Below are 27620 nucleotides of genomic sequence, written 5' to 3' on the forward strand. Positions count from 1 at the left end.
GACGGGAGGAAGACGTCCTCAGACCGTGTGCAGAGTGCTGTGCCTAGACGCTGATGAGGCCGTAGGGAAGAACCAGGCTGCATATCTTCGATGTAGCGTGTGGTGGTCCCTGATGAGGCCGAGGATGCTGGTTGGCTGCGACTTGATTACCGCTCAGCGGAGAAGTGATGGGTGAGGGAGATGGCGATAAGGATGACGGTGCTGATCTGCTCCGTGAAGGTTGGTTTCAATCACGTCGGGGTCACCACTTTAGGGAACAGCGAGTAAAGTTCCCTAAGAAAAGGAGGATCCTCCGACCAGGCGAGGTGATCGTGCCTGGCGGGCTTTCTGCCCAACTGTTGTTCGTTGGGATTTTCTATCCGTGTTATTTCGCATGCAAACTTCATATGTGCGATGCAGGATATTTGTGACGTCATCCGTTGATTTGCTCGTCGATAGTCTATGTGCGACTTCTGTCATCTGTCACTTGTCACTTGTCAATGTGTCGCCACAAACGCTTAAATTCCTAACCCCCAAAAGGCCGGCAACGAATTTGTAATGCATCTGATTTTTCGGATGTCCATGGGCGACGACGATTGCTTACCATCAGGTGATCCGTCTGCACGTTTACCAGCTTATACAATATATAAAAAAAAACTATAGCTTTAATGCAAAAATAAGTACAGATATTTTTGTAGTAACAAATAAAACCAAAAAGTAATTTCAAATATTTATTTTTGAAACTTATCGTATAAAAGGGACGCTACACAAGTTTTACCACATATCACTTACAATAATTAAGTCTATGTATGTATAAAACACCTTATTTATTAATACAAAAATTTCGCTAAAACTGACTGGTTTCCTTAGCATATTTTAACATATATTATTTTCAAGAGAGTTTCCTCCCATTCACCCACCGACAATAATAAAGTACAAAACTGTAATATACTTTAATATTATTTTGTAAAAAAATAATCAAATATCACTCCCATCACGCACGTAAACTGTAAATTAATCTCAACGATATTATATAATATTTACAACATATAAGCAATAATTATTTTTAGTAATCACTGTTATAAGACCACTTGATTTTTTGTATTTTACAAGAAATAACTAATCAAGTTTAAAAAATAAAAAGAATAAATATCCAGTTCTATTTCTTGGACTTGTGAAAAGTACCTACATACAGACGACTCTCGTTAATTCGAAACTGGAGAAACTCTTAAAATAGTTCGAATTATTGAATGTTCGAAATTTCAAATGGTCCGAAATCTTAATTTGCTTCAAAGTGTTGGTAATGACCTCTGTCAGTTCTGAGTTTTTTTGCAATATCAAATTGTCGAGGGTTTGACGCTGATAATTTCGAATTACCGTGTCATTTAGTTACGTAGAATTGTTTTTTGTTTTCGTTCGAATTATCTAGTGTATAAAAATGTGTTGATTTAGTTCGATATATAAATAGATTTTCCAGGGACCTTGTGATTATTTCGAATTATAGAGAGTTTCAAATTATCGAATGTTTGAATTAACGAGAGTCGACTGTATTATCAAACATGATTCCTTGTACTTTGATAAACAAACAAAAAATAAATTAAACTCTTTATGTACAGCTACTGTTACTTATAACTAAATAAAGCTTAGTATTGGACGGAAAGTACAGTAACTAATGCCTTTTAGGCAAGTCTTTTAGTATAAAATATATTGTGAGCAAATAAATTTCACGAAAAAAGAAGACATTTTTAAAATTAATTGAGCAACAACAGCCTCATTTCGATGTTTTTCTTTTAAATATAATTTCAAGACTTTTTACTTATAGTTAAGTAAATTTATTTATTATAAGTTCACTCATGAGGTAGTTTTAACATTAAACTGTTAACAAAAAATATAAAAAGCAGAGAAAAATATTTTTACTTTTTGTTGGTTATGTCGAAACTTATTTACAAAAAGGAAGGTATTAAGTATTTATAAAGGAATTAGGACGCACCATTTTAAATTTTAAAATATAGCTCACATGAATAATTTGTTTATACACTGGTTCTAACTGTACAATTATTTTGTTTAGAGTTTTGAAAATACTAATAAGTCTTGTCATAGAAATGAATGGAGCAGTAGTTTATTATAAGTACATACTTATTTTTTTGTCACTGTTTATATTTTTATGTTTAGTCGACCGCCATAACGTTGAACGTGATGGTGGTTTAGAAGGCTTAGTACGAGTTTGTTTCACGTTTAATGAGAGCGTGTTGGCGCTCTGATTGGTTGAAACATTCGCACCAACCAATCAGAGAGCCAAACGCACTCTCGGTTCGTTTTGGTTCAATGTAAAGCAATCTCGCACTAAGGGTACAGATTGAAAGCTACACGTAACGTCTACTTAGAGAAATTATACTTTCTCCAATCATCGACTTACTTTTTTTCTATAAAAGGGATCTATAAAAACTCAAGTATCTCCGACTCTCCAAACAAATTGGTTTAGGTTATAAAAAGCATACAATGTAACCTAACAACACATTGTAGGCTATTGCACTTTTTCCTTATCTGTAACATCGTGTATCACGTGACCGTTCGTGTAACCATTTTGCAAATGACCATTTAATTTCACCCGTCCATTGGCTTCATGATTTAGAAAACCATTCGGTTCACCATTTTTAAGGTGTCCATTTAAGTCACCGTTTTTAATGTGTCCATTTAGTTCATTTTTGAGATGTCCATTTAGGTCCCCGTTTCTTAATGTTGTGTGAAGGTCACCATTTCTGATATGACCGTTGAGATCTCCGTTTTGGACATGGCCATTGAGACCGTTTTTGAGATGTCCATTGGTCTCACTTTTGATCATTCCATTGGGAAGAAGAGTCTCGTCGTTGTTGTTATTGTTGATGGCTACTGCTGCTGGCTTCTGTTTCGGCTTTTCCTTCTTGTATGCTTGCATGTAGAAGTTCATGAAAAGGACTATGAAGATGGTCGAGTGCAAGATTAAGCCTCCGGCGATGAATCTGAAATCAAGCAAAACCATTTATGTACTCTGTACATAATCGTTAGGCAAAAAATATACAAAAATGGAAAACTATCTTTTTCGACTGCTTTGACCTTCACCCATTTTAAAGTCAACGTATTTATTTGTGAAACATAGGGTACATTAGAGGTTGTAGGGTATGTTGCTGTTAATGAAGAAATCCTGCTATGTTTTACTTTAGAAAGCGTACAAAATTTTAAAGTCAGTAAGTAGACATTTACCAAAATCACACGGGAGGGAGTTTTTCTGTGAATAATACTTTAGTAGCCTTTTTTAAAGCATTAACTTGAGGAATAAAGTGACATAACTTCTTTGATGAACAAAAGAAATTCTTGAGCAAACGGCTCAGACAAATCTATCATTTACATTTCATTTTGCAACCATCGATGTTGCATGCAAAGGGGATCGTGATCTAAACTCGAGTACATTTCCAAATGCATTTCATGCAAAGTGCTTCGGAACAACAGAAGCAAGTCTAGAAAAAATCGGTTCTTGCATCAAAATCGTGCTTTGATGACTAAATCCGAAGGCATGGAGATGAAATAGATATGACTACATAGTTTCTGTTCATTGCGCATGATTCCATGTTGCGTAGTTCGATGCTAACATATTAGGTACTAGTAGGGTTTTGCCTTAACTTAAGCAACTTCTAACCTTTAGTTTTGAGTAATAGAAGATGCTTCTATATCAACTACGTTCTCTTTTTTTACTATAACTTTATTTATGTCCAATTGTAAATTTCTTTTTAAACGTGGTTTGTTTTTTTTTAACGTTGCCCCACATTAGGATTTTCTCCCATGTCGTGGATGCGTTTACAAATAAGTATACAAAGTTCACATGCACATGGCATCCAGACCCGAAACGACAATAAAATTTGTGGATCACACAACAGTTGTTCCGTGCGGGAATCGAACCCACTACACGTCCAGCCACCGTTACACCTTGATGTCAAGTCATCTGGTTAGGATTAGAAATAGTCTTCCCAAAAGTGTTGGTGTGACTTAAATTTCTAGTTAATAATCTAGGTATATCAGCTAATTTACTTACTTAGGATAACCACAGTCATAAACCAATGCGCTGATGGAGTGGAAGAGCACCATGAAGAATTGGACCTGGAAAAAAAAGATTACATATTTAATTTTTTTTTTGTTCAAGAATTGTGAGTACGCAAAGGTACCGTGAAGGACTAAGGGGGAGGCCTTTATTCAGCAGTGGACGTCTCTCGGCTGATGATGGTGATGATGAAAAAAAAGTACCGAAAATGTAATTCACTGCTGATTGAAATAACCGATCTCAAACCAAAATCCCTTCTGATCAGAATTTAGATTAAGACAGATTTTTTAAGACATTAGTTCTATAGAGTTTCTGTCAAAAATGAAATTGGATTCAAAGATTTTGGATTATGATTCGTTATTGAAATTGAGCAGTTAGGGAACTGTTGGAAATAAATAAAGATATTCTCACATATAAAAATTAACAAGAGAATAAAATCGCCCTTAATTTTGAGAAATCTTAGTGATTTAGTGGTATCGTCACGCTCGTGCCCTTTTTGTATAAGCAGCAATGGAGATAGAACGCGTTATGTTAATGCCCTTATTAAAATTCGGACATTATACAAAAGTAGCTTTAATTAGTTCAAAAAAGATGAAACACACGATTGTCTTGTAAAGATAGAGTTCCGTATAAAAATATTTGTTTAATTATTGTAAGAAATAGTGGTATACATGATATGGAGAGATTTTTTAATAATTTAATACAGTAAAAGATAGAAAGAAGAAACATATTGTTGGTTGGTTTTGATTTGCTTTTAAAGTCTGTTTATTACATTTGATAAGCAACGTCGTTAACGTCACGCCTTTTATCCTCAAAGGGGTAGGCAGAGGTGTACATTACGGCACGTAATGTCACTGTTCAATGTAGATCCACTTTTCACGATTTGTGTTATAAGTCCCGCGTAGTAGGGGTGCGTCTATTGCCATATACCGGGTACAATTTCAGACTGCGTACGAATACTGAGATTTTTTTCGAAAAACCGAAACAAGCCCAGTAATAAATTTGCACGACATGGGTATCGAACCCAGCCTCTTGCCTGGCAGTCGCAATTGCGACACACCAAGGTATTTGATAAGCAGTTTATAGGAATTCATATGAAGATTACATTTTAACAAATTCTTAGATAATTATGTGTTGAACTAAATAATTATAAGGGTTCCTACTGGGATTGTTGGGTCCCTAAAAAGTGGAGAAAGTTCTCGAACTTTCCTTTGTGAGTGTGCTTCATGATTCACGAGTCGTTTCGTTTACTTTCATATAGGTAAAGGGTTTACCAAGAACTTGATGATTCCAAATACATTTTCGCTTCCGACGATAATTTGATTTTAATGAAGAAATTGGAATCATCGAAGATGTTATGTCCCTTTTTTGTTTTTCATTGTAAATTGTATGATTGTTAATGTATGGAATTACTTTTGTGGGTATGTAATGTTGTGTTGGCATATTTTTTGCATTTTTTTTATGAAATTTTTTTGTTTTGTACAATGTTATGACTTATGACGCAGATAATAAGGGCTACATTTGCAATTTAAGGGGTAATTGTAGTAGGTACTGTAATTGTTAAATCTTTACTATAAAGATTTGCAATTTTGAAGTCTTATGACGTAAGATTTTAAAGGTCATTTTTGTGCGAATATAAAAAGATTACATTTAATAATTATAGATAACGATTGTGACTACAAGTTTGTTGATACAAAATGTAATGCTTCCATGTTTGTCAGCTGTACACGCGATTTCCGCATTAGCGGGTCTTTGTCGTACTATGAGGAACAACGTAAATAAACAATAAGTTTTGGGAAAATCCTAAATGACTATAAGGTACTACTCTAAATGAAATACCTTAAAATTATGTCACATTTTTTTTTTGTATGGAATACACAAACGAGCAGACTGGTCACCTGATGGTAAGCGATCAAAGCCGCCCATGGACACCCGTAACACCCGAAGAGTCACGGTGCGTTGCTGGACTTTTAAAAATGAATACGCCTTTTTTAAGGTTTAAAGGTCATATCGGTTCGGAAATACCGCCGGCGACAGTTCATTCCACAGTTTTGTTGTGCGACATTTTCCACAGGGAAGACCAATAACGCGAAGTTTAAATTTGTGTTTGATGCATGTACAAATAACAATAGGTTTCTTTCTAATATGTTACTTAATAATTATCGCAATCTTGTTCATACAAAGAAACTTATAAATTCCTTACAAGAGATCCATTCCTTCCTATACTACGAAAGAACTTTAGCAATCTATACGTATTATTCAACTACACTAAGGACGATTAAGCTACCCAGAATCTCAATAAATAGCAAATCAAGATGGCTGACAGGATAAAGTACTGCTGACAGCTAAGGTACTTGCGTTAATTTAAGTGTAAAACATTTTATAGAACGTGTGTTTGCTAACGGAGAAAGGATACGGCGTTCCGCTGGTCCGTGTTGTAACTGTGGCTAAATGTTGCCCCCGCACGCTTGGGTGGGACTGCGTGGAAATATTTGCTATGGGTACTCGTTTAGCTAACAGTTGTAAACGCAATCACAGGATTGGTTGGATTTTCTTTGATGGCTTTTAGTTTTTTTTTTTATTTGGGGTTGGAATTGATATTTGTTTTATTTTTAAATGGGACTTTACAGATTTGTAATTTTCCAATTTCAATTAAAATTTGTGTTTCTTTTGTCGCTGTTTGGAAAGACTGCCAAAAATAGTAAGGAACAGAATCGTTTCGAAATGGGAGTCATGTTTTTTTAGCTTCTTAATTACCTTGTTTCTAAAAATAAAAATAAAATTCAGATGCACTAATTCACTAATTAGTCAAAGTGTCAACTCAAAATAAAAAATATTTTAAAGCAAGTTGAAAAACAAAATAATATTTAAGTTAAAATACAATAAAATGTAACTTCAAAACTACGCAGTATGCCAGTGTCGTGCGCGGTATATCCTATCGTTTGCGCAAACGCAGCTCGGACGCTAGGAATGCTGCAAGGTGCGGTGCGATCCTTATTGGTGGTTCCATGTTAGCCGCGGAAGTATTTGCGGTAGCACCTAGCACTAGGTATATTATAGGATTTAATAAACTGATTTCTGCTTTGGTAAAATTATTTACTTAAAATATAGTTTAAACGCATTCATAGCAAAGCACATCTCAGGTAGAAAAGCAGACTAATTATGGTACAATTATGGCACACATTTGAAAGTGACTGGAAATATTATTTTTCTCTAATGAATCCTTGAAATTAATATCTCTAGTACATTTGCTAAGCGTGAATATTATGGCTTATCCTCCTTTGTAAGTATCTAAGTTTCCTTCCACATCAATTGGAAATACAAGCCAGCGATTTCTTAAAAAATCTTAACTAAATTAAGTTAGTTAGTTATCTAAATTAAGTACCGATAATACAATTGCAGATATGTAAATTCGTTTACAAACTATGCAACTATAACAAGTAAAGGCAGTACCTAATAATTTGATAGATTTATTAGTTCGATAAAAAACAAATGACTTTATTCACCATTGAATTACTTATATGAATACGAATGAGGTAATAATGTGATATGGTTATTTCATTGTATATTTGCGGTTTAAAATTACTGTAATAAGTAATTCACATGTGTAATAACTTCTAGTAATTACCTATTGACGGTTTTGCAAATCGTTTTACTGCCAGCGAATGGATGAGTTTCTTGTTGAATACTAATTAAGATAACTCATTTGATTACTCATTTGTTTCGTGGTTGTTGGCTGGTAATACGATGTTTCATATTATAGCAAAATTTTACTAATATTCCACATTGTGGTAATATGAAACTCGTTTGGTTTGGTTAATCATAATTAGACGTATGGAACTGTTATTTACGATTACAAATTGCTAATATTATCCAATAAAATTCTTAAAAGAAATTTTAATTTTTTTTTGTTTCACGTATGATGAGAGTATTTCTATGCTATAAGTCTAATGTCTTATAAATATGTTTTGACATAAGACATATAAGATAGAGGAGGAGGCGAAAAGCTGAAAAATCCCTCTACGTCGATTTACTAAATGAAACGGTTAATTGTGAAATGTTTTAAGAGAGCCAGTGTAATGTTCGTGCCAGTAATTGTTGAGGTAACAGCTAAGTAGACCGTGCGGGGACTTATCTAGATGACTAAGTGTAGGTTTGATGCCAGGCTCCATACTAGTTTAGGTGAAATGTTGTAAGATGTTTGGAAAAACTGTGAGTTAAATAGAAATCTGTAATTTATGACTAGGTAGCTAACAAAATTCTAAGCTAAAACTGTCCCTATTTTGAAGGTCTGTCATCTGTTTTTTTTTAATAGGGGCAAAGCATTCAATTGCTTCTACCGCATTGACCAAGGCGGGAGGGAGTATTAGACTCTTACTGACTAAAAACCGCCCCGTTCTTACTCCTGCTTTTCTGGCTGGAGCCCTGGTAACTCACAAGGTAGTCCACAGTTCCGAGATCTGTAATCTCCTCGCTTTAAAGTTCATTCATTCAGTGTAGCCTACAATGGGACAAAGTCGTGACGACAAATCTCGCTCAGGAACCAGGATCGAACCTCTCGCTTCATGCTTTGTGGTATTACTAGCAATACCCATGTAAATTTCTCTTTAAAGATACTAGTTTTCACTGGTACTTACTAGTTGCAGGGTAGTGAGGTGCTTCTTCCACCACAGGTACTTCTGGTACTGAGGTCCCATCGCCGCCAACATGTAGTAGCTGTACATGATCACGTGCACCAAGTTGTTTACAATGTTCGAGAACGTTCCATGACCACCTAGAATGCAATGAAAAAAGGTATTAATTTTATTGAATATTGTAATGAAGGAACAAAGACAAGTATCGTAAGAAAGACTGTTAATCGTCAAGTAAATAATATAACAATAGATCACATCACATCACATCAACAGCCTATAAGTGGCCACTGCTGTCCAAAGGTCTCTTCTCGCACGAGAAGTTATGAGCATTAATCAGCACGTTTGCTCAATGCGAGTTGGCGATTCCAGACTTATAATTAGAAATTATAAGTCCCGGTTTCCTCACGATGTTTTCCTTCACAGTTTGTCAGTGGTGTCTAAATAATCTTAGAAAGTATATATGTATGTATAACTCGGAAAAAGTCACATTAATACTTGCTGTTGGTAGGTTTCAAACTCTGATGCATGAGAAGCGAAACACTTGTACCGAAAAAATATAAATGTTTTAATACAAGTACTTCAGAATCACCCATCAATGTTTGCCAAACAAATATTAGCATAAAAGTTAGTAGACATTATTATTGAGAACATATTACCAACTAATTTCGCGAAAAATTACTCGTAAATTGGAATTTCAATAAACATAGTCGCGTGTAAAACAATAGTGTAATAAGATATAAGAAAACGATCATGAATCATTAACATTGCTCCTACTGATTGTAAAGAGATATAATCGCTTTACGATGTCTTTTCCTGTAACCTTTGCGAAGGAGATATTGAATAATACCAGCTGATGGAGGTACTGATGAAATTACAACACTTGATCTTACTGTGTTTCTTATGGTAATATTTCGTAAAGCAATTTCGGTATGGGTTTTTTGAAAATTCAGGAAGTGGGTTGGCTTATTTTACGTTTTTGGTCAACACAGTTTGCAATTACTGAGATTTTATTCGAAAAATCGAAAATATTTAGCCAGGCCGTAGAATCGAATACTATAAAATGTCTCCTCTAGATTCTCTATCACACTTGTGACTAGGTTACTCGTACGCTTTTGGTTAAAGTACAATCAACAATTTTAGATTTTTTATAATAACTATTGTGAGACACTTTACATTTACTAAAAATCACGGTTTAACTAGTAGACTGAGCGACGTCACCGCATCTACACACGATGCTCATGATGAGGAGTCCCTCTGTGACTCGATACTAGACGACGACCACCAATTTATCTTTAAACCAATCAATTATTAGAACATCACTAATGACGTCCATTTGTTAAAACCAACAAACTCTAAGGTATAAGTGAAACTACTCAATGAATGACAGCAAGTATCCATCAAATAGTAACCTTAACTGTTATCAATTTATTTTCGTATGTTCCGCTATATTTGACCTTGATTTATTCCCTACATCACTGAGCTCATGACGTTTTCACTTTTCATTTGTTGGAGTTTGGAATTTACGACTATTTGGGATCTTTTAATCAATGTGACTATTGTTATAATTAAGAGTTTCTATAATGAGATGGATTTTTGATGTTCAGTGCTGGTAAATTTCTCTAGATTATAATATTATAGTAAGCTAAGATTGCAGTTGCATCTTGTGCTACAAATCAAATATTTGGGAGACGTACTTTTTTTTCACTGTCAATTAAGATGTCAGTGGGAGTGTGTCCAGAAGGCTGGCAGTATTATCACATTGTATGGTAATGTTTTGGAAGACTATTGAGTAGATAAAGAATACGTTTTTCATTTTATTCCAAAATGTATAATAATTGGTATTGTCTTATTTCCTTGGATTGGTAAAATTCTTTGACCATTTAAGCCAGATTAAGTAAATCTTAAAAAAAAATATTTCTCTCACATCTGACACACATTACCAAATCCCATGCACCACGTTCAAGTTCACCATGCTAACGAAATAGTCGACATTCCAATAGTTTATAAATAGGTATATTGAGTAACATGAAAACTTACCGGCAATGAATTTGACAAGCAGCCATGCTTCGAAGGGGGTCAGTGAGTGGTGGTACAGGTGCAGCCACGTGATCTGACTCTTCTTCTTACGGAGCACGAAGAACACGGTGTCGGCAAACTCTGATAGCTTCGAGAAGTAGTACACCCAGCAGAGATGTAACATCTGAGGAAAGGGAAGAAAAAAGAATTTAGAGATTAAAAGAAAAAGAAATGAAAATTGTTACTGCCAGTTACTGCTTAGTTTTGTGTCAAGTCATACTATAATATTATAATCCTACTAATCTTATAACTATGACAGTTTGTTTGTTTGGATGTTTGTCCGTCAATTACGCTATTACGCATAATAACGAATAATAAAAACGCGGACAAAGTTGCTGACAGAAGCTAGTCTCAAATGAATTAAAATATTATTCATAGTAATTTCCATTAGACCGAAAGTATTTTTAATGCAATACTTGCTTTGCAATATTTGTAATGCAATCTTGATGCATATTGCTTAAATATTGCTTATCAATTTTACCCTAGAATAGTAAGACCCCATATTATTAAACAATTGAAATATTATTTGATTACCTAATCGATTAGCGATTAGATTTTTCGATTTAATATACGAATGACCCATATCGTTACTACAAAATTTTCGACTCGAAAACCTTATCAAAAAATTCAACTCTGTACATGTCCTTTTCTCACTAAAAACTTGAATGAAAGTAGTTTATTTTTTTCTTTTACAAACTGTAACAAAACTCTCTCACCTCACACGTGCAGTGGATCGGTAGGCATCTTAAATTCATAATTACAAGACTTATATGGAGCTGATAATTCGAAGGTATGTGTTCAAACCGGAATTTCCCGTTGTTTGATTGCTTTTCTCATAATCTTGAGCTTTCTTTTTTAAATTACGATATGTTACGTTTCTGTATTTGTGCTTTATGTACATCTTTGTGACATATATTTTATGTATCTAGATGTTTTTGTTAAATTCTGTTGGTGAAAAATTGAAACTAGCATCCGTAGTACAAATTGCTAAAAATTACACTAAACAACCTTACAAGATAAAATATTACCCATTAGGTCATTTGAAATTAAGATTGATAAATACATATTAAAAACTCTACTATCTTTTTTCTTCTTCTCGGATTTCTACAAACTCTCTTTCTTCTTCTCTGATTTTTACAAATGAGGAATAGTTACAAATGTACTCTTATCTTATACTTAATAGAAAATAATAAATATTTTATTTTTCAGACCATAATTAAATTGAAACCAAAAAAAAAACATTCTTAATTTTAAATCACCGAAAAAAAAAAAAACCCAGCATTCAAACTCCCACACATAAAACGTAAGCAACACCAGCTTACACCATCGCACTTGACCGTTCAAGTGAACTTGCTTCCTACAGCTGAGCAAGTGAACTTGCTTCCTACAACGCGCCAGTGAAAGCCGAGTCAGCTGATATTACATAACTATAGCATGAAAGTGAAACTGACATTGCGACTTGTGACTTGAGCCCGTTTTTTATAAGCCTTTATGGATGACAAAATTATATTGTGTTAAAATGTACGTGCTTTAGCATTGTAGTATGACATTCTTGTGGGTAATTTTTGGGTGTGAGTTTTGTTTTATTTTTGGTAAAGAGATTTTTGGAGTATTTTGACTTTGTGTGAATGAGTTTGTTTATGTGATGTGAGTGTAAGCTTTTTGTTTTTTTTTTGATAAATATACATTTTGTAGTGTGTTTCTTTTTAGTTTTATGTTTGTTTTACGAGCAAAGAAAGTCTTTGTTGATTGCGTTGTATGTTGTAAATTCGAAATATTGAGTTGGATTCCCGGATTGAAAAAATAATGGTGCAGATTTTCTTTTTTCGCATTCTCAATTAAAATCAAGTCTAATTTAAAGTATAATATCCTAATATAATATTATTTCTAGATACTTTACTACTTTTATGTGAATTAAATTGTTTATTTTACAACATTATTATACTAAAATGTATCCAATACATACGAAACATTGTAAAATATTCAAAATTACCAGTAAAACATTATTTATCATCCATTACTCATGTTTAGCATTAAACCTCAGACCTCACCCTCCCTTCGCAATAGGTTACTTGAATACACGAACGGAATTTGCGTACATTTTGTATTAAACAAAGGTCTTATAAGGTAAGCAAGTTTCCTAACATAACATAATGCCTTTTAATCCTTGAAGAGGTAGGCAGAGGTCCACGTATACAATGTAACATTCATTGTTTACCAGTTTTGTTATAATTCCCATATTATTACGTAGTAGAGCCTATCAAATTTGCGTGTAGAGGCACAATTCCAGTCTCAGTATTATAACTGTTTTTTCTTTTGAAAAATCGCAATAGCACCTTGTCTGATTCGGGAATCGAACCCATAACTCCTTGCTTGGCAGACTCCCTTATTATTTACTAATCTAATGACTAAAAACAGAAAGCTCTATGAATCAACACGGCCTTTGCCCTGCAGTGGGACGACGATGGTTGATAAAAAAATGACTAAAAGATTCCAAAAATATGTCTATTCTAACAATCGAAACAGGAATCGACGCAGTAACTCTACATAAGGCGTGCTTCCCAACAAATAAATGCTAAAATGACAGATATATCTGAATAAGGAAAATGTTTTTGTTTCATGTCGTTATCTCGCGGAAGGATGCTGCCGATAAAAACTAAATACGAAGGTAATCTGCGGCGGTGACGTAAGCAAACGTAAGAAAATTAAACATGAGATAAAGTATTTCCGTTCAGCTTGATAATGTTCTAAGAAAAAATATGCACGGTTATGTGGAACTATGGACTACCAAAATGGTCGAGTGCTCACAGGTTCGACCGTCGAATAAAAGAACAGGAAAGGATTCTTTTGCCGGGATGGTTTTATTGTTGGTTCTTTGATTTTCCCGAAAATTTCAAAATCTGGAGTTGGGTCTGGAGTTTAAGCTATGCTAATTTTATATTTATCAGTAATAAAATATCTTCATGAAAATTAATTGATGGACAGGGTCAACCACTATAGCGTAATTAGTAAATACTTTGTATACCTCAATCGATTTTTTCAGGTAAAAACCGGCATGACATCATGTTTACGTAATATTACTTGAATGCCTGAAGTACTATGTCATAGCCATATATGTATATATCTACATACATATGTTGTATTCTAAGTATCTGCTAAAGATTTTGGTTATACCTTATATAGCGGAAATATCCTAAAAGCCTAAATAAATAAACTATGTAAATAATAGCTTTAGATATCTATTCTTAATACTAAGAAAAGAGATAAAAATATAGCAAATATAGATAGCAAAAAAGATAATAGTCTGATGCACGACAATCACAAAGCTGTTTCATTCTTGATCTAAGGTTGACTGACTATGTTATGTTGACTGGCGATATTTTTGTCAGTCACGATTATTGTCAGAAAGTTTTATTCGGTCATTGTGCCAAAATGGTCAGCACAACATTAAATCATTAAAGATTTAAACAAAGAATCGTTCAAATGTCTCCGCAATTGTTCAGATTCTCAATACATATAAAATAACTTACGCCTATAACAATAAATGTAGATTGATGATTTACATTTACACACATCTATATTATAATTATTTCCAAAAACTGCAAGTTCTGTAAAACAGGATTTTCAGAATAGTAATACAGAATAAGGAATCGAAGTCTTAATAATATACTTTGCCTGATGCAAGTTGACTAGATTAATATAACACCTATTGGAAGAAGTTATTTTTAATATCCACACAAAAATATTAACATTTGTTTGTGAGTTTCGATATTTTTAGCATTGTTACGTCATCTCTTCAGGATGCTGAATTGCTAATAAAAGTGTCTAAAATTAATTAGGCATCGTTCAGGATTTGTCAAAGGAGTGTGATTTGTAAAACTACTCCGTCAAAGTTCGCGCAGCCATAGTATGTTTTTTTCACAAACTGTTTTGTTTTTCGAATGAAATAAAATAATTCATATAGTGTATAGGGTTATGAAAACTATCCTACTCCAATGCAATTTCATACTTTTTTAAAATTTTATGTTTCCATAACATTTTTTAGGATTGACAATATGGTGTTTTCCTACCAGTATCATTTTTAAGGAGGGAAAATCATCATATGACTTCTCCCACCTTGGGCGAGGTGAGAGGAAGTGTCAGACTCTTACTGACTAAAAACCACCCCGTTCCTACTCCTGCTTTTCGAGGCAGAGCCCCGGTAAACCCGCTAGGTAGTCCGTAGCTCCGGATATCCTACAAGTATACGAGTACTATAAGAAAGATAACAGTTACACACTTGAACAGAACCTTACCTAACACAAAACAAAAGTATTCCAAGAATTAGCATATTAAACTTCACGCGTTTCACTTTCTGGTTAAACAGCAAACAATGCTTTGATAATTCGTTTTAAATATATTGTTGTGCATCGCTGTTTGCTTTCTCCGAATTAAGACTTGCATAGATGAGCCGATAGGAACATGATTTATTGTATGCGTTGAGATAACGTCACTTGTACCTATCAATAAAGTTTTAACCTCTGCACTACCAGATCTAATCTAGACTACGCGAAAGCAAATACTAAAGTCCTATTTAGTGGCAGACAAGAGGGAGAGGCATTAATATAGGATGTATAATGTACACCGTGTCAAATTAAATGTAATTAAATCTGTATTAAGATTAATATAGGTCTTCACATATTGTTGTTTATTTAAATATTAAAGTTCTTAATAGTTTGTTTGTTTAAATGCGTTATTCTCCACAACTACTGGTACGATTTGTTAGATAGTGCATGCAAGCTAAAACATCACGCTATGACCAAAAGGAGTCGAGCAGTGGGGAAGTATATATAAGTTTAATCGTCAGCTAGCAGTAAGTAATAGCCCTAGTAGTTTTGCCATGTGTTATTCCAGACTATTCAGTTATGTGCTAATTTTTATAATGTGATTGAGTAAACAAGCAACCATTTCAATTTTGTTTTTATAATGTAAAATAGAATAAATTACTATACATAGAGGACTACCATTTCTATAGGTAGTTAAGCAAAATACATTTACTGAGAACAATAATAAAAAAAATGCGTATCTCTGTATTGTTTTAGGTAATTACAAATGTTTAATTTAGAATTTAGTCACAGTTTACGAACATAACTCTTACTTTACATTTACTCTTTATACCGTTATTTCTTGTATCTTAATTTCCATTTTACACTTTTTCTTTCGTTAATTCATGTATAACTGATATTCAAATTCAGACTAAATACAGACTAATCTTATAAACATTTTCGTTGGAGTTATGCAAGGTGCATCACTCTCAAAAGCATGACGAAAACCGAAATTCATAAAAGGCTATGTTACATATTCGAGTTTCTTCCTAGTTCTTTTCCATTCGAAGCTACTTTTTGGAACTAGCACCTAGCTTCACTGTCGGAAAGACTGAGAGACTATTATTTATTGCATTATTTCTTGTAATTTTTAAAGTACCTATTTATGGTTTAATTAGAAAAAAATGGTTTTGACTTTGCTAAAGTCCTCACAGAAAGAATACCTATGCAGAGTGCAGACACGACCTTTAGTTATGAAGAAACGAAGAAAAAGATTCAAGGCACCTTCAATTAATGTGAATATTTAACCTCCGTGCTCAGAGACATGTAATGGTTATTTAACGCAGTTCTTATTATTTGGTTCGGGACAAATTCGTTCCTAAGGAATTGTTTAAGTCATCATTAAATGTCTCAGATTGCGGCGACAAAAGTAGTATATTAGTATTGTGATGTGAAATCTTCAACTGGACTGCAAAAAACCTGATTGCAACTTCAAGAGCTAATATTTTGATTGCGGTTAAGTTCAATACAAACAGTGTCGGTCTTGCATCAATGCTGAGTTTACTTGATGACAGTATGATAGAACAATTTTATTGTATGTTTGACGTGCTTAATTGTCCCTGTGGCTGTGATCTGTAGATTAAGTAGTTGTAATCTGTCTGTGTTGTCTGTCTGTCTATTTGTTCCAGCTAATCTCTGAAATGGTTGGACAAATTATGACGGGGCCTTTATTGGCAGGTAGCTGATATACTAAAGAGTAACTTAGGCTACTTTTATTAGTCACAAAATCCGTTACCCACGCGAGCGAAGCCGCTGGCTATTAGCTAGTAAAACATATACTCCAAAATCCAGTTCTAAAAATAGACATCTAAAAACAATAAAATAATTATAATGATGAACGTCCCTGACATTGCTATTTAAATTCGTAAACAAATCATAAAACAGTTCGATGCAGAACAAGTTTGTGTTATATAACAACATATACGTAACATAACAGATTTGCTTAAACGGAGGTCAATGTTATGAACATTAGCATACGAGGATAGGAATCGAATAATTACGCGAATCGATTTAATTTTTTGACAAATCGATTCTTATGTATTTTTATGTAATTGTGTGAAGGTCTGTGTTAAGGTCTTCTATTAGTAGGATTTTAGTAAGTTAAGAAGATTTGTTATGTATTTGAATACATGATACTTATGTATTGTCATTTTTTTAAAGATTATTGTGTGATGATGTTGAATTTATGAATAAATAAAAAGAAGCAGTTTTGTTGTTAGTATTTGGACTTAGAATTTGATAGTAAATAGGCACGTGATTTTGTAATTTAGTAAGCAGATTAAATAGTATATAATAATTAATTAACAGTATAAAAATGATTATGACAAGACTACCTTTTACAGTTACAATTTAATAATACACTGAACATTAAACATTTGTCTTACTTTTTTGAGATACGCCACATTTTCTGCTACTTATACAATTTTCTCTTTTAAGTTTACAAACACAAATCTCCCATTCATAGCACACCCAAATCCGGTGCTAGTAGAAGTAAAAATATTTCTAAGGAACAAATATTGGTTCCCGGTGAAAACAGAACTATAAGACTTGGTATACCTATGTATACTTAGAACCTACTTGTAATAATGGCAGACGTGCCACTAAACTACATATAAACCGGTCATACTTTTACCTATGATATTATTAATTATGTACATTAATCGAGACTGCGATTGATAAAGAATATTAATTTATCTTCCTAATAACTTTTAATTATGAGATAGTAATTTTGTGATATCGAAAATCAGAGAGCATGGCAATCAGAACAATAAAGACATAATACCACTTTTTCTTCTGCGGCTTCGCTCGCGTTCCCGTGGGATAAAAAGATATTAGTATAGCCTGATATTAATATAGGTATTTTTTTAAGTGGGGACAATCGTCCATTACTTCTCTCGCCTCAGAGAGGGATATGTGGGACTCTCCGGGAGAAGCCACCCACTAAAAACCCAGGAACACATCTTCGTCACCATAAGTGAGGGAGTCTGGAGAGACATACAGATCTCCCTCGACGGAGCCATCCTGTGGTGGCTTATTGACTAAAATCCACCACGTTCCTACTCTGCTCTTTGAGCCGGAGTCCCGATAATCCGCTAGGTAGTCCGCAGCTCCGGTTCGGGCATGAACCATAATTAGTATAGGTCTGGGATTGTTATTCGAGACCTTTATACATTCCTGGTCTAAATTTCATTCCGATCCTTTCAGCCATTTTGACATTATTTAGTAATAAACATACTCCATATACATACATAAATTCATAAACTTTCGCATTTATAATTAGTACGTATTTAATTTGAAATGGTAAAAGTGGTGAGGATAATTTTTCTATTAATTTTAGATTAATGACTTGTTGTACATATTATATATGTGTAATTATATGTGTGGTTATATTGACAGGTATAAATAAATCTTATACTTTTGGCTACCGAAGTTAATATTGTTATTAATGACTATACTAATCTCTTTTGACTGTATATTAATTGTACGTCTGCGTTCTATATAAACAGGTTTCAAAAATGCATTTTTATAATCAACAGATGGCGCTGATGAAACATTAGATCCTGTTCATAATGAAATTGAAGTGAAGTGAAGTGTTCAATTGCATTGTTCATTGTCATTAAATAGTCAATTTACATAGTGTTTCTAGTGATCTTAAAATCCCGTATTTTAATAAGGACTAGATGTTTGGATATTATTTGTAGTTCTTTAGGACGTTACGTTATTTTAGCTAATTTACATCGTTAGTAATCTGTCACTTGTTGGGATTTTAGCAAACTCCCTCTGACGAGGGAATTTCTCAAACTCTTTTCTATTAATTTATGTCTCTAGAGAAAGAGACAGATATATCTCTTTCTCTTTTTCAGCAATGTACTTATTTTTAATAATGATGACGATAACACGGAATTAAGAATTTTCTTACTTAGGAAAACCATGGCATAGAATGATTGGTACTCTTATTGTACTTAAAACGAATCGTAGCCCTACAAAACGAGTTATTTACTTGCGTTACCTATTCGAAACCTTTTCCTTTTAACAAAATAAATAGCGAACTGTGCAATTTCACTTTTGTATATAAACAAAATATTCGAAAGTCATGTGTCGAGAAGTCGGTACCGTTGGATGTTGGCGTCTCTATGCGTAGACTTATTAATACTTAGAATGGACATAGGAGCTTATGTGTTAGAAGAATGAGTGTGTGTTTTATTAGCGTCTATAATAATTTTATTTTATTATTGGAAACTAAGTAATTTAATGCTGTGGATTGAATCTCTTAAGTTTCTTAGTAAAAACGTCTATAAACATCTAAAATAATGTTTTCATTCACATCACATCAACAGCCTATAAGTGGCTACTGCTGACTCACTACTCTTCTCTCACGGAAAAGATTTGAGCATTAATCACCACGTTTGCTCAATGCGGGTTGGCTATTTCAAACTTATAATTAGAAATTATAAGCCCAGGTTTCCTCACTATGTTTTCCTTCACCGTTTGGTGTCTAAATAATCTTAGAAAGTACATCTAAGTCGGAAAAAGACATATTGGTATGCATGCGTGAGAAGCGGATGTCTTAAACCTCCGGGCCACCACGGCAATCATTGTTTCATTATTCAAGCTCAATGCAAATCATCAAGCATCAAGAGGACAACATAAAATGAAAAATGCATTTATTTTTTATTATTTTTTTTTTTTTTATGGAACAAGCCGGCAATCGAGCAGACGTATTACCTGATGGTAAGCAATCGCCGCCGCCCATGGACACTTGAAACACCAGAGGCGTTACAAGTGCGTTGCCGGCTTTTTGGGAGTTAGGAATTTAAGGGTTGTTGTTCGGGAATCGGGGATGGGGAAGATTGGGAAGGGGGAATTGGGCCTCCGGTAACCTCACTCACACAACGAAACACAACGCAAGCGTTGTTTCACGTCGGTTTTCTGTGAGGCCGTGGTATCGCTCCGGTCGAGCCGGCCCATTCGTGCCGAAGCATGGCTCTCCCACACTTAAATCATAGCACTTAACACACTTAAATCATATAATTTATAAAAAAAAATCTTAGTTTTTAACTACGTTTGTTACACAACAGTCAATGTTCTTGATGCTAATAATAGCACATAAAAAGACAAACAAACTACATTTTAAAATTCTAATTTTAGAATGTAACTTTAACGTATATTAAATTGCTGAGCCAGCATTAAATAGAAGCGCGCAGTTACATAACAAACAACGTAACAGTTTGACATCATCTAAACCGCTTATTTAAGAAAAAGTAGATTAAAAGAGATAAAAATATAATAATATGTATATCGTCATTATATACGAATTAGCAGTCGCCAGAACTGCATATACGTTCATTATTATGATAATTCATCACAAAAATTACGTGCGTGCAATTAATATTATAAAATGTACAGTCTATTTTATTTTTAGACTGTGGTTTAATGGCGACTGTTGTACTTTCTACGCCTTAAGATGCGTGGAGAACCTCGTTAGCTGTTGATACTTTTAACCGAAGTGTGTATGTGTAGAAAGTTATTGATTTTTGCATAACTAGTGACGTTTTTTTTTTGCGTATAATGTCGATGTGTGAATTAGTGATAAAGAGGCGCAGATTGACACATGTTTGCGATTTTAATTGGCTTAAATAGAGTCGTAGAAAGAGGCGTGTCATGTCTTAATATGTGTAGGAATGTTAAGGCAGTGAATGAAAGGTGTACGGTCCGTTTCAACAAGAGATGTGCTATGTAGTTATGCTATGAAGATGTAATAGCTAAGCTGTGAAACTATGTGACTGTTTCCATTGATATTAAGCTATGTAGCTGTGGTATGAAGATGCACAGCTCAAGTATGCGATGTATCGATAGTAAGGAAGCCATTCATAGCACGCATCTTTCCATGTAAAAAACATAGCTTAGCTGAGTCCATTTCCACCAGTGCCAAGTTATGTGTTAGACTCATCCACAGTAACGTAGCATAGCACATCTCTATCGTATTAGGTTTAATTGACAATTACATTAATGAGAGCGTGAGCGACAGCGAGTGTACTTGTTACTATATAAAACGTACTGCTAATCATTTTTAAATTCTCATTTAATTATGTATCTAAATGACAGAGCTCTAAATTACTGACATCAAATTTCTCTTAGTCTGACATCTAAAAATTTCAGTCTAGGTCCTAGATATTTAATCTCTTTGGTCTAAATCTTAAAACTTTTAGAGCCTGACAACTACTTTCATTTTTAAATTGATAATTGAATTACCTATACTCACTTACTATCTCACTAACCTACACCCATATAATACCTTACTTCTTCATTATGTGAACTGAACTTGTTTGACACACCGCTACAATAGTAATTACTGGCTACTCCCACACGGTTTCACTCGCTGCTTGACTTATATTAATTGTAGCGTGATGTATTATAGCATATTGCTTTCCTCGATAAATGGACTATCTAGCACAAATATTATAGTAAATTCGAACTGAAATTTTGGATATAGGTGTGGTAGAGCCATGAATGGGCTTTGGCATGAATGGGCCGGTTCGATCGGAGTAATATCAATGGCCTCACCGAAAACCGACGTGAAACAACGCTTGCGTTGTGTTTCGTTGTGTGAGTGAGGTTAATGGAGGCCTAATTACCCCTCTTCCCAATCTTACCAATCCCCGATTCCTCAACAACCCTTAAATTCCTAACCGCCAAAAGGCTGTGGCTGTATCATCAGGTGATCCGTCTGCTCGTCTACAGGCTTATACCATAAAAAAGAACCAGTAGTTCCTCAAATTAGCGCGTTCAAAGAAACAAACTCTTCAGCTTTATACATGCAGTATACGTATATAGTAAAACAGGAACAGTAATTATAACAATTTAAGGGTTTATTGTACTCACCCGTCTCGCTTTATCACTGTCACTGTAGTCCACCGGCTGACATGACAGGCTGTAGTCTCCCCACCAGCCTGACGCCAAGTGCTGGAAATAACATTATATTATTAATACTTAGCTTATAATATAATTTAAAAAATGTATCGTTAAAATGGTAGTATTAAGTAATATTAAAAGTTCTGTTGTCTAACAGTGTTGTTGTTTATGTATACTTATTTATATATAGCCAAGCTGTTGGTAATAGCCAAGGTATACATATGAATTTATATTTCAATCGAGGCATATTTTTTTATTGTGAATGTTATTTTTTTATGAGAATAATATTAGTAGTCTGGTCGTACACTTATTTAAAAGGATTGTAAATTAACTTATTATTTATTTATTTATTTTAGCCGTGGTCTACTGCAGGGCAAAGGAATCTCTATCCTCTTTCTACTCCTCTCTGAGCAGACTCAATCCATTTTAAGTTCTGAGTAAACAATAACTAAGCATTTTACAGACAAACTTAAAAATCAGACCTAGACCTGGGCTCTAGAATAACTACTACACTATAAAGCAAATAAAATCAATTAAAGAAACACTAATCATGGTTAACATAATAAAATATACAATGTGTGTACAAATTGTATAATATATAAACTATGTTTCTATGTATATTACATACAATTATTCAATGAAACATTTTTATCGATATATAGCGTGCAATAACCATCAATAGACCTAGATATAGTCTAGATATAACACTAGACTATTAACGGACCGTAACACAATCAATTTTATATTATACGTATAATAGTAATTATTCGGTAACGTTTTATTTCTTATTATGTTATATTGTATATGAATAGCACCTTGACCGACTTGCCAAGAATTTTGCACTATCTATTCATACCGTCTAAGATTGCGCAAATGTTGTAATGAGTATTAAATTTTATAAGGTATTGGTACGAGTACTGTTAATGACTTAATGCTGATGGCTGATTGACAGGTCAATTAAAGGTATTTTGTATATAAAATGCATATATTATACAGCGTGTAGTTTTGTTTGACAGAAATCTTGATTAGATTTTTAAGCTATTGCATTTTTTATTAAATAAAAATAGTTAATTTCCACATCGTTATAAGAAGTCTCAAGTGTAAAGCATTTAGAGATATTTCATTTTAAAGTTGCCTCAATGTAGTATAGTCTCCTGTATCGTGGGTGCATTTACAAACATATAAGTTCACAACAATTAGTGGATCACAGAAAGAGTTGCTCTACGCGCGAATCGAAATCGCGATGTGTCGTACCAACCGCGCAGCCAATTGTAAAACTCTTTCTTCACCAATGTTTTATTTCACACTGCAAAAAGAAAGATTTGACAATTTCTCGATCACCCGATCGCAGTTACCTTGACCTTATTTCATTGTCTAGTAGATGTAATAACACCGTCGAATAGTTGCGATAGTCTGTCTTTTTGTTCAATGGACCGTGCTCTTCTTACATTTTATAGTGATGGTATTAATGAAATAAGTGAGGGATTTGTCTGGGAGTTGGTTTCTTTATCGAGCTTCTTTATTGGATGTTTGCAAAGGATATTATCTTAGTAACGCAATGTTACAAGTCTCCTTTTTACTTCTTGAATATATAGGAAAAGGTGCACATTCGTTTATCTGTATATATAAAATCTGTTCCGTTACTGAGTGACTGACTGACAGACAGCACAGACAGAGTTACTGGACCTAGTTAGCTGAAACTTGGCATGTATGTCCTTGATAGAGTGTAGGGGAGCACCAAGAGACGATTTTCTTAAATTCCCACGGGGACGGGGAAAATACATATCACCTATTTATACGAACAAAATCGATCGTAAAAGTTAGTTTATTACGAGTATATACTCCTTTGTGTGCATACTAATAAATTTTTCCAGAATAAATATTTAATTAAAATGAACTTATATTTCCATTTATTGGTCCGTCCGTCCTACAATTTTAACCGCGACACGTCCTAAGAGAGTAGCCCGTGAAACAACTCAGTGAGTCACGCCATTTTTTTCAAACTTCTATTACCTAACAGTAGAAAAGAGCCTTAATACTTCAGTTTTCTTTTCTTAACAATCGAAGTGTCATTTAACACCGTTACTTTGCAAAATCTATGAACGTACCATCCATATGCTACACAGACTCAAATCGGACGAATGTCCAGTATAGGCTGACCTCTCTCAACGTAGATTTTTCATACATTGACGGGTCTTATTTATCGTAAGTTACTTTCTCCGTGTCCGCCCATGTTTTTATGATAATTCTATACGTAATCAACGTCAGATTTAACAATGGCATTCCTATAAGATAGTGGTTTCGTTCGTGGAAGATGTTGTGTAGATTATGTTTATCTGTTTATATATATTTAGTGTATGCATGTACATATTTGGTTGTCATAGAATGCTCTATCTCAAAAACGACTAGTCACTAGTCTATATCGTGTTCCATTCTTTTTAGAACATTGAAATATACTAGGTATATACTATATTTAGTTATTTTCGAATATAACTTTTCTTTGTTTTGTTTAAGATCATTTTTTTCTTACTATAATTTTGTCTCTCATTATTTAATCATGAATAATTTTCCATTGGGTACTCTAATAAGTGATTGCTCTAGTTACAGTTTCACTAAAGTCAAAACAATAAAGATTTCTAGTTCTCTAACACCTTAAAATCCATAAATTGCTCAGTTATTTTTACTCAAATTTTAACTTCCAATATCGACTTAAAGTTGTATAATTATCGTAATTTCAATTTTAATATCACTTTAATGTTTATTATCACACGTCTTAAACTTGCGTGTATCGTCATAAACCCATGAAATTGGCTAAGCACCTTGACATGTTAAACCATGTGATTTTTATACGATTGTGTCAAACAATCGATTACTTGATTATATAGCGCTTTGTTCGTACAAAGGCAGCACTTTGAGTATTAATAAGACAAGCATTAACATAGTTTCTTCTGTTACTAACACACATTTAATATTTTATGGCTTCATAGGGGAAAAAAATTAACAAAACGCTACGTACAACTTTGTTTATGATCTTTTGTCTTGTCGCTTGAGAATTTGTATGATTTATTCAGCTTTTTTTGTCCCATCTTTCATACAAATGTTACTTACTTGTTAATTTTATTGGGCTTTGTAGTACGTTCAAGATTATATAAGTCTTATGGAATCCAGCATGGAAAATAATATCATTTCATTCAAATCATAGTAACAAATTCAGATCAATACGAAAATTACGTCAGTTAGACCAGGCATGAGTTTTACTTTTAACCATGAATAAAAAAGCAAGCAAGTAATTATTTTTTAATGATAACAAATATATGTATAATAGTGGCATATAATGATAACTCAGGTATTATATAATGTTACAAAACCCTTTCACTTTTACATGTACAGTTAAATAAATAAAACGTTACAAGTGTTAGTTCCGTTTTTCGATGGCTGTACATGCCTACTGCCTATTGAACATCGTATGACGTTCTAGAATAATTAGAAGTTAAATGTTACTTTCAAATTTGTAGAGTAGTTAGTTAGTTAGTTATTTAGGTTTTATTTCGTAACTAGCTGATGACCGCGGCTTTCGCTCGCGTGGATTACGGACTTTGTGATTAATAAAAGTAGCCTATGTTACTCCTTTGTATATCAGCTACTTACTAATAAAATTTCTGCGAAATTAGTCCAGGCATTTCAGAGATAAGACAGAATAAACAGACAGACAGATAGACAAACAAACAAATATATTGTCAAAAATGTTTATTTAATGTGTTTCGTACGTTTATATTATGTTAAAAAACGGCTATTTCTATATTTATTTTTGAAGAGATGTTCATAAAGAAATTATTTTTTATGATGCTACAAACTGATAGGGGATGGTTTTATTAAAAGTTTAGATATATTATAAATCAAAATTAATTGCAGAACTTAAAAATTGAACTAAATATCGTACTCTACTTTCGCAGAATCAGTCACATTTAAAACGAAGTAAACTACAGCTCCAATATTTTCTTACTACCGACTAAAAACAAAACTACGCTCCATGTCTCATTAATACTTTAATAGCAAGACTTTTTACCCAAACACAAACGATTACATACAATGAACAAGCTTGGACAAGTTACTGACAGTAAAGATTATTTATGTATGCAACTTTAATTGAGCAGTTAACGACCGAACAATTTGCATGATAATTTAATTTATTGGTTTGTTAGATGTGTGTAATTTAATCGTCATAGTCTTACTTTTTTTTGCAATTTATTTTGTAGCTGAATTTTTAACAAGGCGGGTAATTTGATTGATTTAATGAGTTTTTTCTTAATCCATGTGAAATTGATTATTATGATACGTCTTTTATAAAATCTTTACAAATACCTATATCGTCATGCCTTTTTATCCTTGAAGGGGTAGGCAGAAGTGCACATTATGCCATTGCACAATGTACTTATCACAATTTGTGTTGTTAGTCCCATGTAATAGATATATGTAAACTACATAATATTTTTTAAATTTCTAATTTAGTCAATTAATTAATATGACATTTTTAGCTCGCTGTTTTTGTGTGGGAACAAAATAATAACTGATGAAAATATTTGCTTCCCTGTATCATTGTCTTCAGAGAAGTAAAACGAATGTGTTTCTAACAAAAAGCGTAATTCCAACTTAAATAGGTATATTAAACAAGCTAAACCACCACTCACCTCGTAAAACATATAAGAGGACAGCAGAACTTGTAGAGCGTTGTACGCAACTAATGTGTTCTGGATTTGGAAGGGTTTTCGATTCGCCATCCATAGTGGTCCGACCACCATCACGAACGCCAGGTACACGCACACCATTGCCACCGTCGGCAGCGGAGTGTCGAACAGAAACCATCCTTGGACACGAGGATCTGAAATATGGATTCATTTGTTAGTTAAACATGTTTGTGATATGATATGATACTCGTATTACTATAAATTTGTTGATTGTCGTTGTATAATGAAGTCCTCGGTTTGATCTCGGTTTGTATCAACGTCAAATGAGTGTTGAGTATCAATACTAATTTGACGTTGATGTTTAAGTTAACAACTTAAAAATAATATGTAATAAACCTAAAAAATGGGGAAATAAATAATACCTAGTGAAAAGTGAATAAATTTGGAAATTTTCAGTTATAAAAATGAAACAACTGGTAATAATTTTATGGCTTGGGGTTATAAGAAGGTAAAAGCAAACAATTATAAAGTTGACAAAATTTCATATAAAAATAGCTATAGTTTTTTTATAAAAAAGTATAAAATTTATTTTATATCCAGAAAAAATACATTAAAATATATTACGCTCTAGTTCACTTTACAAAAGTAACTTCATTCATAAAACGATTTCTATTCATATTTCTAAACTGGTTTCGATTCCTTCACCTGCTGAGTGATCATTCATTTTATATTTGACAGTTCACATTTTTGTTTTATTTCTAGCTTCCGTTGAAATGTTACGTTTATTTTTTTTATTGGTTTTGTAGCTAATAGACCTAGCTTTCAAAAACATATTTGTAAAAAAATCTCACATAGACTTTTTTTACGTTTTCCTGTATCGTGGGTACGTTTACAAATA

At 33.4% G+C, this 27620-nt stretch overlaps 1 protein-coding gene across 4 annotated transcripts in view; it reads right to left on the reverse strand.

Annotated features, from left to right (window-relative positions):
• Window positions 1-697: 697 nt before the first annotated feature.
• LOC118262043 (elongation of very long chain fatty acids protein 7-like) overlaps window positions 698-27620 on the reverse strand; it is an 86269-nt gene continuing 59346 nt past the window's right edge. For all 4 annotated transcript variants that reach the window (XM_050701080.1, XM_050701081.1, XM_050701079.1 and 1 more), the window contains 6 exons: window positions 26726-26916; window positions 22008-22088; window positions 10723-10885; window positions 8689-8825; window positions 4046-4110; window positions 698-2978 (listed from right to left, as the gene is read on the reverse strand). In XM_050701080.1, the coding sequence (XP_050557037.1) occupies window positions 2504-2978; window positions 4046-4110; window positions 8689-8825; window positions 10723-10885; window positions 22008-22088; window positions 26726-26916 (1112 nt within the window). In that variant the 3' untranslated portion in view covers window positions 698-2503. The remainder of the gene's footprint in view (window positions 2979-4045; window positions 4111-8688; window positions 8826-10722; window positions 10886-22007; window positions 22089-26725; window positions 26917-27620) is intronic.

The sequence above is a fragment of the Spodoptera frugiperda genome, chromosome 20 (genome assembly GCF_023101765.2).
Source record: "Spodoptera frugiperda isolate SF20-4 chromosome 20, AGI-APGP_CSIRO_Sfru_2.0, whole genome shotgun sequence".
Lineage (NCBI taxonomy): Eukaryota > Metazoa > Arthropoda > Insecta > Lepidoptera > Noctuidae > Spodoptera > Spodoptera frugiperda.